Genomic DNA, 15859 nt, shown 5'->3' on the forward strand with positions numbered 1-15859 from the left:
AAGAGAATCACCACTCACTGAGCGCGTCTCGTCCAATGAACTCTCGCGATAGTTTGAAGCACATGGCCGCCCGCAGTGTTTACAACTTCTCGTAATGAGATGGTGAAGGGAAACAAAGTCCCGAAGCAGAAAGACGTCGATTAGTTTTGTGTGTTCGGTCCTTTTCTCCGGCTTTTGGTGAAACTCTGATTCCGCGGTTTTTGCTTTTCGGCCAAACCGCGAACACAACTAAAGGCCAGGCAAGCCACAACACAGGTATATAGCATCAGATTGCTAACGTAGGCTAATGCTAACTTGGGCTAAAGTGTGCGCTCCGATGTGAAGGGACGCTCAATAAGAAGCTAAAGCAAATTTCGCTAATTGATTTATTTGCCAGAATCATTCACTATGCATAATAGCAACCGGGCGTGTAGGAAGTAATATGTACCGCTCAAGCTTTAACTTGACCAAATAGACGTGAATGCTAGTTTGGTGAGGCAGCTGGCAGTCACGACTAGCCACAGGTGTGTGCTGTGAGGCAGTGACGTGGTCCTCTCACAGCAGCTGCACGTTCACTTTATCGTTAACGGTTTTCTCCTGGTTTTCGTGAACGTGCTCTCATGCTCTTCCGTTGTTTTGACGGGCTCATTGTTGGTCTCGCTTTTCTCGTCTTCATGTTTTCTCTACTCACTGTTTCCTAGGCTGGTGGGTGCTGTGATGTCCTCGTACCCCAACAGACTCAAACATCCACACTGCAGGAGGAAGCACTACCCCAGTAGCACCTACCTCACCCACGTCTGACAGCCGACCGCTGGACACCGGGCGCTTGAAAGCTGGGTGGAGGGCTTCACGGGAGAGAGAGAGGGAGGTAAACAAAGATGTCAGACTCTGCGGGAGGTGGTGAAAGTGGAGGTGGTGCAGGGCAGGACTCCGAAGCAGATAATGAGCCCCCTCAACAGCCTCCACCTTTACTGCCTGGAGGTGCAGGGGAGATCTCAGAGGAAGGGGCTTCGCCATCTGCCAAGAGGCTGAGGATGAGTGAGGAGGACGTGGGGCAGGATCAGGTTGTGGAGCCTGTTCAGAGGCATGAAGAAACACCAACACAGCCTAGCTCGCTGCAGGGAAGGCCAGCCCAAACAGCAGAAGGTACAGGATTGTTTCTGTTTTAATTCAAGCTAATATGCATATATTAATATATATTAAGATTACAGTTGACCTGTGTTTAATCTGGCTTCTGTTGCCAGGAGCAGGAGACCTGCTGCAGTGTGAGGAGGGAGGTCACAGTGGGAAAGGGGTAGTAGTCGTCGGGGAAGAAGGAGAATACCATCAAAATGGAGAAGAAGGGCCAAAGCCAGAGGAGGAACACAACGGTGATGGATCTGCAGAAAGCCCCGGTGACGGACAACAGTACGTGGAAGAAAAAAGGTTTATTTGTAGGTTTAAATGTAGAGCAAGTTTGCGATATTTAGGCAGAGTTGACATACAAGATGTGCGTTCATAAAATTGCAGAAACTGCTAGAAGAGATTGTAGCAGATGAACACAGAAGATATAATATGAAAAACATTTTAAAAAGTATGAAGTTTACTTTTTATGAATTCATTTTTCTTACATCCTTTTTATGTTAAAATTTGCATAACTGGTAAATTAGTGTTTTTCAGGTAAAAATAAAAGGAAGCCAGTGCAGAAGTTAATGGGCGCAGTTGGTTATTTTGGATTGCATTGAATTGAGAGAGAAAAAAGGTCTTATGGTTCAGAGTTGCATGCTCATTGGCTAATGAGTCTGTGAAGGTTCTCAGTCATTCAGGTCATCGTAGTCTGAGGAGCTTGGAAAGAAAAGCGTCTGGACTTCTTTAAGTTGCTTGAAGACGTTTCACCTCTCATCCGAGAAGCTTCTTCAGTTCTAGGGTCAAATGGTGGCGAGTCCCAGATTTAAGCCCTGTGGGAGTGTCCCCCGAGAGGGACAAAAGGACCCCCTGTTGATCCTCTACCTAATCATTTTCACACCTTGGCTCATGTCATTAGGTAGAGGATCAGTAGGGGGTCCCTTTGTCCCTCTTGGGACAAAGGGACCCCCTATATATCGTGTTGACACAACACAACCAAGATGGATTAATATAACATGATTTGTTTAGATGGAATATAAGTGGCAAGATAAAATTACGTTCATCCAAAGAATTATTTTTTTGAGTGTAGCTTCACAGTAGCTATCTTTGTGAACAACAGGTGGGCGGGGCTTCTGTACTCACAGCCAGAGCTGCGTCCCTGAAATGACCACAACAGTGGTATTCCCTGTCATACAAGTCGCAAGAGTAGAAGAACCTCTGTGAAACGGAGCATTTAGAACAGTGTTTGTTTAACCCTGGGTCTTTTCTTCATGCTATGAAAAACAGAGGGTCATACTGTGATACATGAAATCTCCGACTATGTGTTTGTTTGTCCCCCAACTCCTTCTAGGTGACCCGGAGCTGAGTAACCAAACGTACATCTTGGACCTCTGAAGGTTCTTATCTGTATTGGACATTATAACAACATCATGTTGCCTAGCAACTACCTTAAAATTATCTGCCTAGTCACCAAAATCCTTTGCATAAAACATCAAACAAGAATTTAAGGTGACAGGATGTATTACATGTGTCAGGTATGGTCCTCCCATACTCCAGAGGCATGCATGTGGGGTTAATCGGTCATTCTAAATAAGGTGAGACTCTGTGCATGAACGAGTTTCAGTCTCTCTGTGGTGGAAGCACAACCTGTCTTGGTTGTAACCTCTAGTCCTATGTGAGCCATGATAGGCTCCAGCCCTCAACTATATAAGCAGTGCAGAACTTGGTTGAGTGGATAGACGCCATGTACCGATGGGAAGTTCTAAAACGATTAACAGTCCAATCAATGCAGTCAACATGTGTTTGAAGCTTTAAGTTTATCAGTGACAGTGAGAGTGTCGTGTGTAATGATGTGTTGTTAGATGTTGATAAGTGCTTTTTTAATTGACACTCATGTTTAAGTGGGGCAGCTAAAAGCACCAGAGCATTAACTGATTCATCATTTTGAGACTGTCAGTCATCATTATGCTAAAATTTGGAGAAAATGACCCAGGATGAAAAATAATGTAGTCAACTAATAGAAATCTAATTAACAATCAGCTGTAGTGGCACTGTGTGTAAATGAAGCACCTTATTACTTGGAAGTTTCCACTGTGTTTTATATACAGAGCATGTTTGTCTGAGGCTAGGGAGTTCATTGGATGATGTGTGCCTAAAATAGCAATGAGCTTTTAAATTGTCTTCAATTATAAACCTTTAAGTGCTCATCTGTTAATAAATGTGAGATATAGCTTTTAGTGAGCTTGTTGGGAGCCCCTCTTTGACCAAGGACGTCCTTGTCTCTCTGTCTCCAGGCTCAGCTTAGATTTTACCCAGAACCCTCAAATGCTGACTGGTTCCTGGACCGAGTACTCCAACCTGCCGGAGAACTACCTGAAAGGCTGCAAATGGTAAATTCTTTTTTATATATTAAGAAAACATTGCGAGGGGCATATTCATGGTTATTACATATTGGGCTTAGACACAAAAACAAGGCGACTAAGGTTTTGAAATGGATACTGTGTGCATTCTGCAGGGAGGCTGAGAGGTAGGTAGCACTGGGGTGCAACTATATTTGAGTTTTGCCGATGGACTTCGAGTTCTCAGAAAGGCATCAGATCAACATGAGGTTCCATCATTGTTTGCATGAGCACAATAGCTGCTGCTACAACCACACTGCCCAGTAATGTCACGCCTGAAATCACTGGTTGTTTCCAATGGGCAGAGTACTGGTATGTAGTCTGGGCAGAACAGTATGCAGGCTGACACTGTGAGCCTGAGCTTTGACCAAATAAGACAGCTAGGTGCAATATTATTTATGATTTTATAGGTAAGCAGTAGGATTTTGAAATCAATGTGATATTTAATTGGAATTTGATGACCCTGATCAAGGCCACAAACCGAAACGCGTTGGTCAGTTATTAAAGTTGTTCATCTTCCCTTAAGTGTTGCTGGAGTTCCTGCATTGTGAATTCTATCATCCTCTCCATGCACCTTGGAAGTGGGTGAGGTTGTGCCAGAAATTTTTGCTGATATTTAATTGGAAATCAGTGGAGGCCAGAGAGGATTGGGTTAATAGACTCAAACCTACCAGTACCAGTTAGAAGGTTAGCCGCAGCGTTTTGAGTGAATTGCAATCTATGAAGAAGGGCAGAATGAAGCCCAGTGTATGGGGAGTTGCAATAGTCTAACCTGGATGTGACTAAGGCATGGATAAGCTTTTCTAGATCCTCACGTGGTAAGTATGGCTTGGCTTTAGAGATTAAACGAAGTTGATACAAACAAGATTCAATAACAGAGGACACATGCTTCAAATCATATCACAGATGTACATGGTCACCATGACGCCTGCTTTTGGGTAGTGAGGAGCCAGTGATGCAGACAATTGCAGTGTACACGCAGTTAGTAGCAATTTGTGAATCACAAGGTAGCAAACAATACTCATCCTCAGTTTCTGACACTAACGAGGACTATAATTTACAAAGCAAATGTTGTTGTTTTTTGTTTTTTTTCCAGCCCGTTTTGAATCAACTCTGTGGTGTTAAGATTAACACACATGAACGATAAACCAGAGATGGAGCCTCTAAAATCATAGCAAACGTGTTTACTAAGTTTCCAGGTCAGTGGAGTTGATGCATCATTTTGTCACAGCGTTGTCAACATTTTGACTTGTTTTTGCAACGAGAGGGGGGCTGCTGGCCCACTCAGAAGTATACAGGTTTAACCTTTTACCCCTGTAGAGCCTTCAGGGGTAAAGAGGCTCTACAGTGGTCCAGTCAAGCTTTGTTTTGGGTTGTTTTTTTTTTTAACTCTTTTCAGGAATGAGCCGATTTTGTCAGACTTCAGGTCTGCTTATCGAACACAAGGACTGGGAAGTTAGTGAGGGTGGTGTCTGCCTATACAGTTGTCAACGCACATCTTTATTGTGATATACTGAGGGGTCAAAACACGTCATTGTGGGTACGGGGAGGTCACATGTTTATGGGGGAAAGAGTTAATGAACTTCCACATCTGCTTTACCTTTCTGACCCAGAAAAGGTCAGTTTTCTTTAATTAATGCTATAAATACAGTTTTCTGTGTATGAGCTGTTTACATGCTGGAGTGCAGCTGCATATATTTTAGTATTATATGTGTGTTTTGTGTTTTGTTACTTTAACATGCACACAAACCCAGCCCGAGTACTTGTTGTTCTAGTCTTTAATGAACTGTCATCCCTTCTCTTCCTCTTACCTAGGGCTCCTGATGGTTCTTGTATCCTGACAAACAGTGCAGACAATGTCCTCCGAGTTTACAACATCCCTCCAGAGATTTACAGCTACAACTGGGACTTGCTTCCTGAAATGGTGAATACACAAATAGCTTGCCATAGGGGGCCGGACAGACGACGGGGAAATGAGAAAACAACAAACAAATGTTAGAGTGAATATTCATTATTTTATGGATTTAAATTCAGTTAAAAGATGAACGCAGCTGTAAAGACACCTTTATTTGTAAAGGTCAGCAGTCTCAGTCAAATCTGGTGCTTCCCTGTTTACGATGTTTATGAAGGTTATTACTAAACGTCAGTTTTGCTTTTTGTTACAGTAAACAAAAATCCTTTAAGACCGTCTGCCTGAGAAACGCGTTAGTGAAGATTAATCTGTGGGAATAAAATGGACTTTGTGTTTTGGTCGGGGCGAAATGTCAAGTAGTGAGCCAATCTTTTAATTGTATTACAAGCTGGTTTGATTGGGATCACTGAACAAAAATAATTGAAATATAATCCATTTTCTCTAGTTGAAATCTCGCAGCCTTTGTAATGAGAGGAGAAGATTGACTGGTGATTGCTCTGTTTCTCGCATGCTTCCACTGGCTTTTGAAATTGAATTTCTCTGGGTAGCCTCCTATTTAGTGTCAGCGTCAGAGCAGATGGATCCAGCCAGTGCCTTTGGCCTACATTTCTTAATGCAGGAGGTCTCAGTCCCTGTGTTACTGACCGTCTGTCTTTTATTCTCTGCTAGAGTCCAGTGCTGCGGATGGCAGAAGGAGACACCATCTACGACTACTGCTGGTACCCCAAGATGAACTCTTTGGAGCCGGACACGTGCTTGTGAGCTGAACCTGGTCTTTTTCAAACCGTTCCCTAAGCCTCTCGTTTCAAGTCCACCTTGGAGACGGTGAAATGTGTATACACTGAAAAAAGCACCGGGTTGTGTTTTGTGTCAGTTTCTAATCTCGGGTGGTTGGATCGGGTTCCTGGTGAATTTGTCGGCTTTTCTTTGTGCTGCGGTGTGTCTAATAGACTGTCTGAATACAGAAGATTTTGTTGTAGTCTTGTGTCTCATTCTTTGATCCCAGAGGTATGTGCAGCGGTTGTGGAAGCTGGCTGCCTGCAAGGAGGGAAGCTGTAAAAGCTTTCTGATGTCTCTCATTACGAGTGAAGAGTTGGCCTGCGTCTCGTCCGCTTCGTCGCAATCCGCTCGCCTGTTTGAGGCCCACAGTGCGATTCGGCCCGCTAACAGCACTCCTGAGTCCAGACAACACCTGAAGGGCTGAATTCCTGACTCGAGGCTTTGCTTTTCATCTCGTTCTCCTCTTTTGTGTGTGTAGAAGCGTGCACTCTAGCAAGTATGTGGTAATTATGACATCACTGAGTGTTGGTGTGTGTGCTGTGAAGGAAAGTTAGCATCAGCAGCATCCAGCCGTCGCTGTGAAGGCTGCTTATCGTCTGCGGTGAGAGAAGTAAGGCTGTGCTAATGAGCCGAGGTCAGGTTGCCAGCAGTTTTCGTAGTGTGTAACCCTTCAGCCCCAACTCCCATCATCCTTCAGTCAGACCCTCGAGCAGTTGAGCGGATCAAGGCCCAGAACTGGCACCGACATCCTCACATCGTACAGCTTTCACCATGTAAGTGGAGGAGGGTGAGGGTCTGGAGCTGGACAAACCAAAATCATCAACAAAAGTCTCGCGGGCAGTGAAACGCTCGAGTCGTGTCTATATTCCAAATGCTGATGAGAGCTGACAGCAAACACTCGTGATTGTCTTTAGATCGTTGGCATCTATCAAACAGGAGCTCCTACAGGGTGCAGTCAGGTGGTCGGACAGAGTACGCCGACTGACTGTAGCAGTCAGATAAAAGATTGCGGTTGTGACGATTAAAAGAAAACATCTAGCAAAGCAGGAGAGCCATGTCTCCTGCTTACCCTTTCTCTCCCTCTTTTCACATCGCTGTTTTGTTTCTCAGTGCTCCCTCTGCGCTCCTTGAACTATCTGCCTGCCAAAAGCCGTGTGTTGTTGATGCCCCTCCTGTAGAGAGGGAATAAGGGCCCCTGTTATGGCTCGGTTAAGTTGCGCTGAGTTCTAGGCATGGCTCCAAGCTAGCAGCAGTCTAGCATTATAATTGGGCATTTCCCTGCTCTGGAATAAAGCCGCGGCTCACAGGGGCCATAACAGAACACGGCAGCAGCGGCGGGGGCTAATTTCCTTTGTCTAATTGAGCGGCAGTGATGTTTCAGCATTTGTTCAGCGCTCAATAATTAGAGTTAAAAAGGCATGGCTCAGTCTTTGGCCCTGATTCGGATCAATAAGAATGTGCTGCGGTCTTGTCTTCATAATGAGGCGAAGCATGTAGCTGTGTTTGTTTTGCAGTACATGTTAGTAAGAAAAGCAGAAGTAGATGACGGTTTTTCATAAACCGTTCCCTCCGTTAGCTCAGTTTGTTCATCTCATTCATTTCTAAATCATTCATTCATATTTATTTATTTTGACCTCCTCTTCTTCAGTCTAGCCAGCAGTAGCCGTGACAACCCCGTCCATGTGTGGGATGCATTTTACGGAGAGGTGCGAGCCAGCTTCCGACCCTACAATCACCTGGACGAGCTGACGGCAGCTCACTCGCTGTGCTTCTCTCCAGATGGCGCGCAGCTCTACTGCGGGTTTGACAAAATGGTCAGGGTCTTCCACACCGAGCGCCCGGGCAGAGACTGTGAAGAGCGACCCACAATAGGTCAGTCATCAACGTCTCATCAACTTTCACCTTGAAGCTTGTCGATGAGCTTTCCTCAATCGGGTGACATAAAACCCATTTAACATCTTTTCGTTTCACTTCATCAGTCGTTACAGAAAATGAGGCCAAACACAAATATGTGTATCACTTCTTTCTACGCGTTTTCAGCTGCTACATTTCAACCACAAATTGAGTTTCTTTTTTTCATTAAAATATTAGAAGCTGGCCTCCTGCTCACAGCCGGTGTGATTGTGTTTATTGCTTTCTTCTTGTGTGAGGTTTTACAGCAGTTAACGACTGTACTGAAAACAAGGATATTAAATTGAAGTACCCTCAGGGATACTGGTACCACATTTGAGAAACACTGCTTTAAGGTTACACCCTTGTGCTGTAAACACATTGTTCCTTTACAGCAGTGAAGTCCTGCTGTCAGAGTGACTGAAGAAGTGTCAGTTTGCAGTGAGATACTGACTTTCTGATAATACTGTTAACAGCAGCGTCATTTTTAACGCATTCTGTGTTGGATGTTTTGCTGATTGTGAGCAAAAACTTAAATGTAGCTATAAAAAAAAAGTGTTCACAAGAAATGTCTTGATGCATGCTCGATCATCCAGGCAAGTAAATCCTAAAAGGTTGATTCTGTTCATCTGGATGAAGCGTTTTCAGTGGGAGAGGTTTGGTCACTCATCCAAGTGGCTGCTTCAGTCTCAGCTGACTGCAGGTTTCCCCAACCTGATAAACTTCATTTGCATAATAACTGAAACTAACACCAGTGGCAAACAATGGACAGTCAGTTCCTAAATCATTATTTTCCTTATTGTCATCAGCAATGATCCATGACCATTGGTCATTGATGCAATGGCTGCAATCACAGCATTGTAAGATGGCGACAGATGTACCCTTAGGCCCCCTCCTCGATTCAGAGATGGTCTTTCCGTTTTCACGTAAATGGCCTCCTTGACTCCGCGCTCAAACCGGCGTTCCTCCCTGTCCAGGATGTGTACATCCTCATCATTGAAAGAGTGTCCACTGGCCTGTAGGTGTAAATAGACTGCAGAGTCCCGGCCTGATGAGTTTGGACAGCACAGAAGACCTAACTACTTAGCCCAGGGTTGTTTGGTTTCCCAGATGTAGAAATCCTCCTGGCACTTAACGGCGTACACTACATTACTCTGTTTGTGTCGGGGGACCCGATCCTTGGGGTGGACTAATTTTTGGCGCACCGTGTTTTGGGGTTTGAAAGCCACAGAGACACAGTGTCTCAACTGCTCCGATACTCCTGACACATACGGGATCACTACAGGTTTTCGCTTAGTCAGCAGTTGTCCTTCTCTTCTGGATCGGCTGGAGCTTTCTTTTGGCGCCTTCCCAGCTTTGACAAATGTCCAGCTGAGATAACCACATTCACTCAGGGCCTTCCAGATGTGCTGCTGTTCTGCTTCCCTGGACGCTGTGTCAGTGGGGATGGTGTTCGCTCTGTGTTGTAGCGTCCTGATGACACCCAGTTTGTGCTCCAGTGGATGATGAGAGTCAAACCTTAGATACTGATCTGTATGCGTAGATTTACGGTACACGTCAGCTTTTAGATGTCCCCCATTACTGATGGAAATCTCACAGTCTAAGAAGGCTAACCTGCCACTTTTCATATCCTTGCTGGTGAATTTGATGTCGGTCCACCGAGTTAATGTGATCCATGAATTGTGGTACGTCTTGAGGTTTGATTTTCCCCCAGGTATCATCCACATACCTGAACCAATGGCTTGGTGGTGTTCCAGGGTAGAATAACAAAACCCTCTTTTCCACTTCTTCCATATACCAGTTGGCCACGATGGGTGAAACTGGGGAACCCATGTTTCTGCCTGTAGTACTGACCCTTGTATGTGACATATGTGGATTTACGACACAGTTCACACACTTGGTCGTTTTTAAGGTTGGGGAAACGTGCAGTCAGCTGAGACTTAAGAAGCCACTTGGATGAGTGACCAAACGCTTCGTCCAGATGAACAGAATCAACTTTTTGGGATTCACAAGAAATACTGTGAGAAATTGAAACCCTTAGACAGTAAACAGACGTGAAAGGGAGGATAATGTGAAGTCGGTTGTTTCTTGTTTTCAGTGAGTTGCTGTTTGACAGCTGGCTGTCACATCTCACAGGCTGAAGCCTCCTTGAACAAACTGACAAGGAGCGTTTTTATTATGTACTTCTGACAAAAACTAAGGAGAACACAATGTTTACTGTGATGAATTTCTTTCCTCCGTCTCACATTCATATGGCATCATTTCACTGGAAGCTTTTTTTTAATGTACTTAGAAGGACTTTTTCTAAATTGGCAGAGGCAGATCCAGCAAAGGCTTTAACTAACACACACCATCATCACCCTGAGATTGTAATCCGTTGGCTCTACCCTTGTCGACCTCAAAATAAGATCCTTTTCTGTGATTTCACTGGTGTAATCACTGCGAAAACTGTTGCTTTTATGGACAGACTCAGGAATGTCTGAACTGCCAAAAAGTCAACTTTGAGTCGACGAGACTGCAAATTGTGTCTTGTGAACTATAAAGTGCTGAAAGCGCTGCCAAATGCTCTCTCTTGTCCTCACCGCAGTGAAAAAGCAAGGCCAGAGTGGCATCATCTCCTGCTTTGGCTTCAGCCCTTGCCAATCTGTTTATGCCTGTGGCTCTTACTCCCGCTGCGCTGGCCTCTACTCCTGCCAAGACGGCACCCTGCTGGCTCTGCTGCCGACCCGTCACCACGGAGGTCTCACCCATCTGCTCTTCTCCCCCGACGGCAACTACCTGTACACCGGCGGCCGCAAGGTAACGCATGAACAGACTCGCACACAGCTTCAAGCAGAGAGATACCCGAAGGTAGCAATAGCTGCCGCACACACAAACCATCAGTTGGGTTTGGGTGTTAAGCAGGTAACTGCTGTTGCTTTGCAGAATATAAATACACAAGTATGATGTAAAGCTTTACATCATACTCAGTCCTCTCCTTTTATTCCTCTTAGCATGTGTCACCAACTTCAAATGAAATATTTAAGTTAGCATCTAACATTCTCCTGCTGCAACCTGTATGCCAGCTAATCAGCTGCAGGTTAGCTCTAATCTGAAGAAATGATATCAAGGCAGTGTAAGGAAGATTAATGGTAGGTCTTAAATTTAATAGAGCTCCAATTGAAAGTAATAGCTATCAATCAAAAGTCTGATAGTACTTGTTTTATCTATGATTATCGTAAGTCTGTGGGAAATTAATGTACTCTGTGTCCTCCAAATGTTCCCTTTGGGAACATTTTTAACCAAAATTATCTGAGGAGCATGTCCCGCCGCGAGGTGCAGACTGTTCAAGATGCTTATGGCTCATGTTCTAGTAGTGATATCAAGTATTATCAGCTTGTTACAGTTATGCATGACAGTGACTGTGCGTGTAGCACACACAAAATCTATTGATGCAGCTAACCATGCTAGCTAGTGTAAGCTAACTTGGAAGTCTCTCTCGTGCTGACTTCTGGCTCTAAAACATTAACGCTGGCAAAAATGTTAATATTAAAGCTTCAAACCCCAAAATGACCTTAGTGTGGCTATGTTCAAATTTTATATGCAGGCTGTGAAGATAAATTCTGACGGCCTTTTGTTGTGTGGCAGTTATTTGTGATGGATAAAGTTAGCGTCCGGGCTAGGGGACGAAGGATTTCATGGAAATTCTTTTGCGTGTCTGCAGGATCCAGAAATCCTGTGCTGGGACCTAAGAGAGCCGGGAAGAGTTGTGTTTTCTCTTAAAAGGAACGTGGCCACTAATCAGCGCATCTACTTTGACCTCGATCAGTAAGTAACAGGGAAACTGCATCAGTATTCGTGTTGTATATGAGTGTGATGTGATTCATCTCTTTTTTCTGTGTTAAAATAGCAACAAGGATCGTCGTATTAGCTGATTCCCACTCGTGTTTCTGTTTGTGTGCGTTTAGATCTGGCAGGTACCTGCTGAGTGGAGACACGGAGGGAGTGGTGTCAGTATGGGACACCCACACAGCGCCTCCTGATGGTAATGAAGAACTACTGCAGCCTCAGCTTAGGTTCCAGGCGTACTGGGACTGCACCAACGGAGTCAGGTATGATTACTAAACCAATCTAATACAGCTCACTGACAGATTAGATTCCAGTAATGAAAACATTTAAAATATTAGACTGAAGGTGGATCATTCTCAATAATTAACATGAGAGGAAAAGTGTTAATTTACAAACAACAACAAATCTCGATCAGCTGCATTGATGTTCAGTAGAAACAAAACTGAATAAAAGCAATTAACAAAGTTTCAGCTTTTTCTAATTCACTTATGTTATGCTGTTGTTTTGCTGTGTCAGGCTGTTTGGGTCATGCAGTCATTTTTCACAAACTCATAGGAGGCAAAACAAATGATCCAAAACATTCAGTGACAGAGCAGCTTTGGCTTTAGTCAAGCATGTTACTGCTTTGTGAGAGCAGAGAGTGAAAACCAGACCACAGCTTCTCAATAATTCTGGATACTCTGGCACAAAAAACAGCTTTGATTGTGAATACTTGATTGCAGAGAATAAAGCCAATGACGTACTAAAAATTAAACGGTGACTTTTAATTAAACACAGATGGCGTAAATGTGCAGCAGTTATGTATAAAATGTGGAAAAGCCTGAGGTAATTCAGTTGTGTTTAGACTTGTGCAATAGCTGAAAGTCCAGTCATGTCACGCTAGCAGAAACAGTTTTTTGCACAGCTTATCACGCCATTATTTTCATGTGTCCCTTCCTGGATCTTCCCTCTGCCCCCCTCTGCTGCTCCGTCCTTCTCTTCTTCTTCTTCTTCTTCTTCTTCTACAGTATCCATCCCTTCATGCCGCTGTTGGCAACATCCAGCGGCCAGCGGCAGTTCCCGTGGCCCGGTGACAGCGAGGGTGACTCAGCCTCTGACACGGAGGGGAGCGGCGCTGTGATATCACAGCAAGATACCCGGCAGGACAACGTCCTGACCCTGTGGTGGGCGGGACCGCTTAGCCCCGCCGCTGAGGGGAGCCAAGACCAGAGCACTACAGCAGCAGAGGCCTGAATATCTGTCACTGCACTCAGCTGATACAAATCGAATTACACATGCCATGTGATGTTTGTTGTGCGTAAAGCTGCTTTTGGTTTGTACAAATAGACCATCAGCGGGCTGTTTGTTTGTAGTTTAACTGCCAACTTCACCAGAACTTGGAAAAAAAAGGTTAATGTCAAAGCCAAACGTTAAGAGGTTCTTTAAAGCCTTAATGCTGAGACAAGAGGTGTGTTTTCTAAGGAGACGTTAGGACATTACCATCAAATATAACCAGCCTCTTCTTAAACATTTACCTTTATTTCATTTTAGTAGAGACTGTAATTCCTGAATAAGAATACATGTGGTGGAAGTGAAATCCTCTCACTGTGTCCGTGTGTGTGTCTGCTGATCGCGCCTCGGCTCTCGGCCGTGTCAGTGGGAGTGTTTGTTTACGTGTGCGTGTAGCTGCGATGCTTCCCCGGAGATCTCTCACTGCTATAGTTACAGTAAGTGCCATTTGTTCAAGCTTTCGCTTTTGTAAACTGACGGGGATCTCCTGGTTTTAGCTTCTTTTTTAAAGTGCCAGACGCGCGAAGTAGCGTTGCTCCGTGCATGCCCATAAATGTATATTTTTGTAAAGCCGTGACGACGATTCTCCTTTTTTTGAATGTAACTTCAAAAACAATCTGTGAAAGTCTTGTAATTAGCAGCTGCTGCTTGAAATGTGCTTTTCTTTTTGTTTTCCTCCTACTGGTTGTGGTGCTTTTGTACCTGTGCGAGTGGTGCTAGCAGCTCAGAAGACATTGTGTTTGATTAATTGCATTAATACTTGCAGCCGTTTGTCGAATGCTCGCGTTGTTACCGGGGTGCGTTTTCCTGTAGTGTCTTTGCAGGTTGGTGAGAAGCTCAGCGTGCTCCAACCAAAGCCTTGGATCTTTACACTGATTAAATCGATCACTTTTTAAAGCCTGTGTCGGTTGATTGATTTATTCATTCAGATATGTTGCTAAGCAATGGGAGCTATAATTTTGTAGCTATTATTTCTACACAGATTTGCACTCTGTTATGAATCGCGTTGGCCTTGAAGATGAGTCTGGAGACGGACGGCTCCGTGCACAACAGGGAGCTTTCTGCTGGTTTTATTCAAATGAATTAAAAGCACGTTTCCACAGATTCGCAGCCTCACTCATTTTTGCGTTTTCAGTGGAAGGCGGTTCAGAGTTGGATGCCCTGTAATAAATCCTCAATGAATGCAAGATGATGCCGCACTCGAGTCAAGAGGCAGCTCTTAAAAGCTAAAGGGACTGTTGGCTTTTGCTTGTGAGATGGAAACTATTCATAGCTTTCACCTTTCACACACACTTTCTGTGCGAGTGCGTGCACACACACTCGCACGCACCCGTGTATTTGATTGTCTGAAACCACAGGGGCACGGCGAGCACTGAGCCAAGTTGGAGAGCTGCAGTGTTGTGTTGTGCGGGTTGCTTAGCGACCGTCTCCGCCTTGGGAGAGGAAAGTAGGCAGAAAGACGACAAGACGGAAAATTGGGGGCACATTAAAAAAAAAAAAGGTTTTAAATAAGAGTAATAAATGATCGAGTGGTGTAGCGATTGCTGCCTGTTTGTCTGCTCTGGACCCGTCCTTATCTCAGCCCCACCAGAGTGAAGAGTGAGTGGGGTGATGACTGACACACGGAGGGAGCATGGTGGGGACACATTAAGCATGGGGTCTGTGGGTCCTCCCCCTTGGAAATTTTGAGGGCCGGGCATTATTTCCTGCACTCGGATGAATTTTTATGCACCAATTTGTGTCATTTTTGCATCAGAGTTTAGAGGAAACTTCTATAACATGAAAATCTGCCAGCAGGTAACTGTTTAACATATACACAGAACAATGTAGTTGTGCTTTCATATAAATATTCTTGACTTTTCTCATGTAACGTGATCGCACGCGAACACACAGGCGTGATTTACTCTCCTATCCTATTTGCCTGATCAAGATACGTGAGTCAGTGTTATCATTCTGTCGAATATCAAACTAGTGTTGTTATATATTGGGACATAACCTGCCTATACACGTTTGCAAGAATTCTGTTCAGCTCTCTGCAACATTCACACGTCACAAATATGTGTGATTTTAGGTTTTTCTTTAGGAAACATTTGTAGCTTAAAAGCCTTAATATCTTTGAGAGGGTGAGTAAAAACAAAGATTGGACACAGCAACTAGCCATAAAAGGCTCATGATATTGTCGTCACCATGAGTTCAAATCTCAGTGGCCTGAACCTTTGGGTCAGAGGTCAAGTATTTTAAGACTGTCCAATAAGCAGCAGTCCTCTGTGTGCACAGTCTCTGGAAATTCCAGAGGACATGGACCAAACCAAGCTTATTGGAAAGCACCAACAACTCAAAGAACTATTTGTTATAACCAAGGTATGATTAAGAGCATCTCTGACTTCAAATGCCAAGCCATGAAGCTGATGGGCTAGAGCAGAGGACCACACTGGGTGCCACTCCCCTCAGCTGGAACAGGAAACTGAGGATGCAATTCACACATTTTCAAAACTGACAACAGAATTCTTAATGTCTGCTGCAACACTCAGATTTAGTGTAAACACCATGAAAGCATGCGACTTATCCTGTTTTGCAGTAAAATGTCAGGATGCTGGTGGTGGTGTAATCATATAGGGGATATTTACCTGGCACATTTTGGGCCCTTTAGCACCCAGTGGGCATCATTTAAAGTTGAGAGTATTGTTGTTGATCATGT

At 44.3% G+C, this 15859-nt stretch overlaps 1 protein-coding gene across 3 annotated transcripts; it reads left to right on the plus strand.

The window, feature by feature from the left end:
- Positions 1 to 29: 29 nt before the first annotated feature.
- Positions 30 to 14058, plus strand: wrap53 (WD repeat containing, antisense to TP53). 3 transcript variants are annotated; one of them, XM_031736714.2, is made up of 11 exons: positions 30 to 255; positions 681 to 1125; positions 1230 to 1404; positions 3378 to 3473; positions 5298 to 5406; positions 6064 to 6152; positions 7823 to 8046; positions 10652 to 10863; positions 11768 to 11871; positions 12012 to 12155; positions 12900 to 14058. In XM_031736714.2, exons 2-11 carry the CDS (start codon positions 858 to 860, stop codon positions 13123 to 13125), a joined length of 1647 nt encoding a protein of 548 aa, XP_031592574.1. In that variant the 5' UTR covers positions 30 to 255; positions 681 to 857; the 3' UTR covers positions 13126 to 14058. The 3 variants fall into 3 exon arrangements, with proteins under 3 accessions (XP_031592574.1, XP_031592573.1, XP_031592575.1); XM_031736713.2 differs by having other exon boundaries at positions 31 to 255; positions 1224 to 1404; XM_031736715.2 differs by having other exon boundaries at positions 32 to 255; positions 1224 to 1386.
- The last annotated feature ends 1801 nt before the right edge of the window (positions 14059 to 15859 follow it).

The sequence above is a fragment of the Oreochromis aureus genome, linkage group 3 (assembly GCF_013358895.1).
Source record: "Oreochromis aureus strain Israel breed Guangdong linkage group 3, ZZ_aureus, whole genome shotgun sequence".
Classification (NCBI taxonomy): Eukaryota; Metazoa; Chordata; class Actinopteri; order Cichliformes; family Cichlidae; genus Oreochromis; species Oreochromis aureus.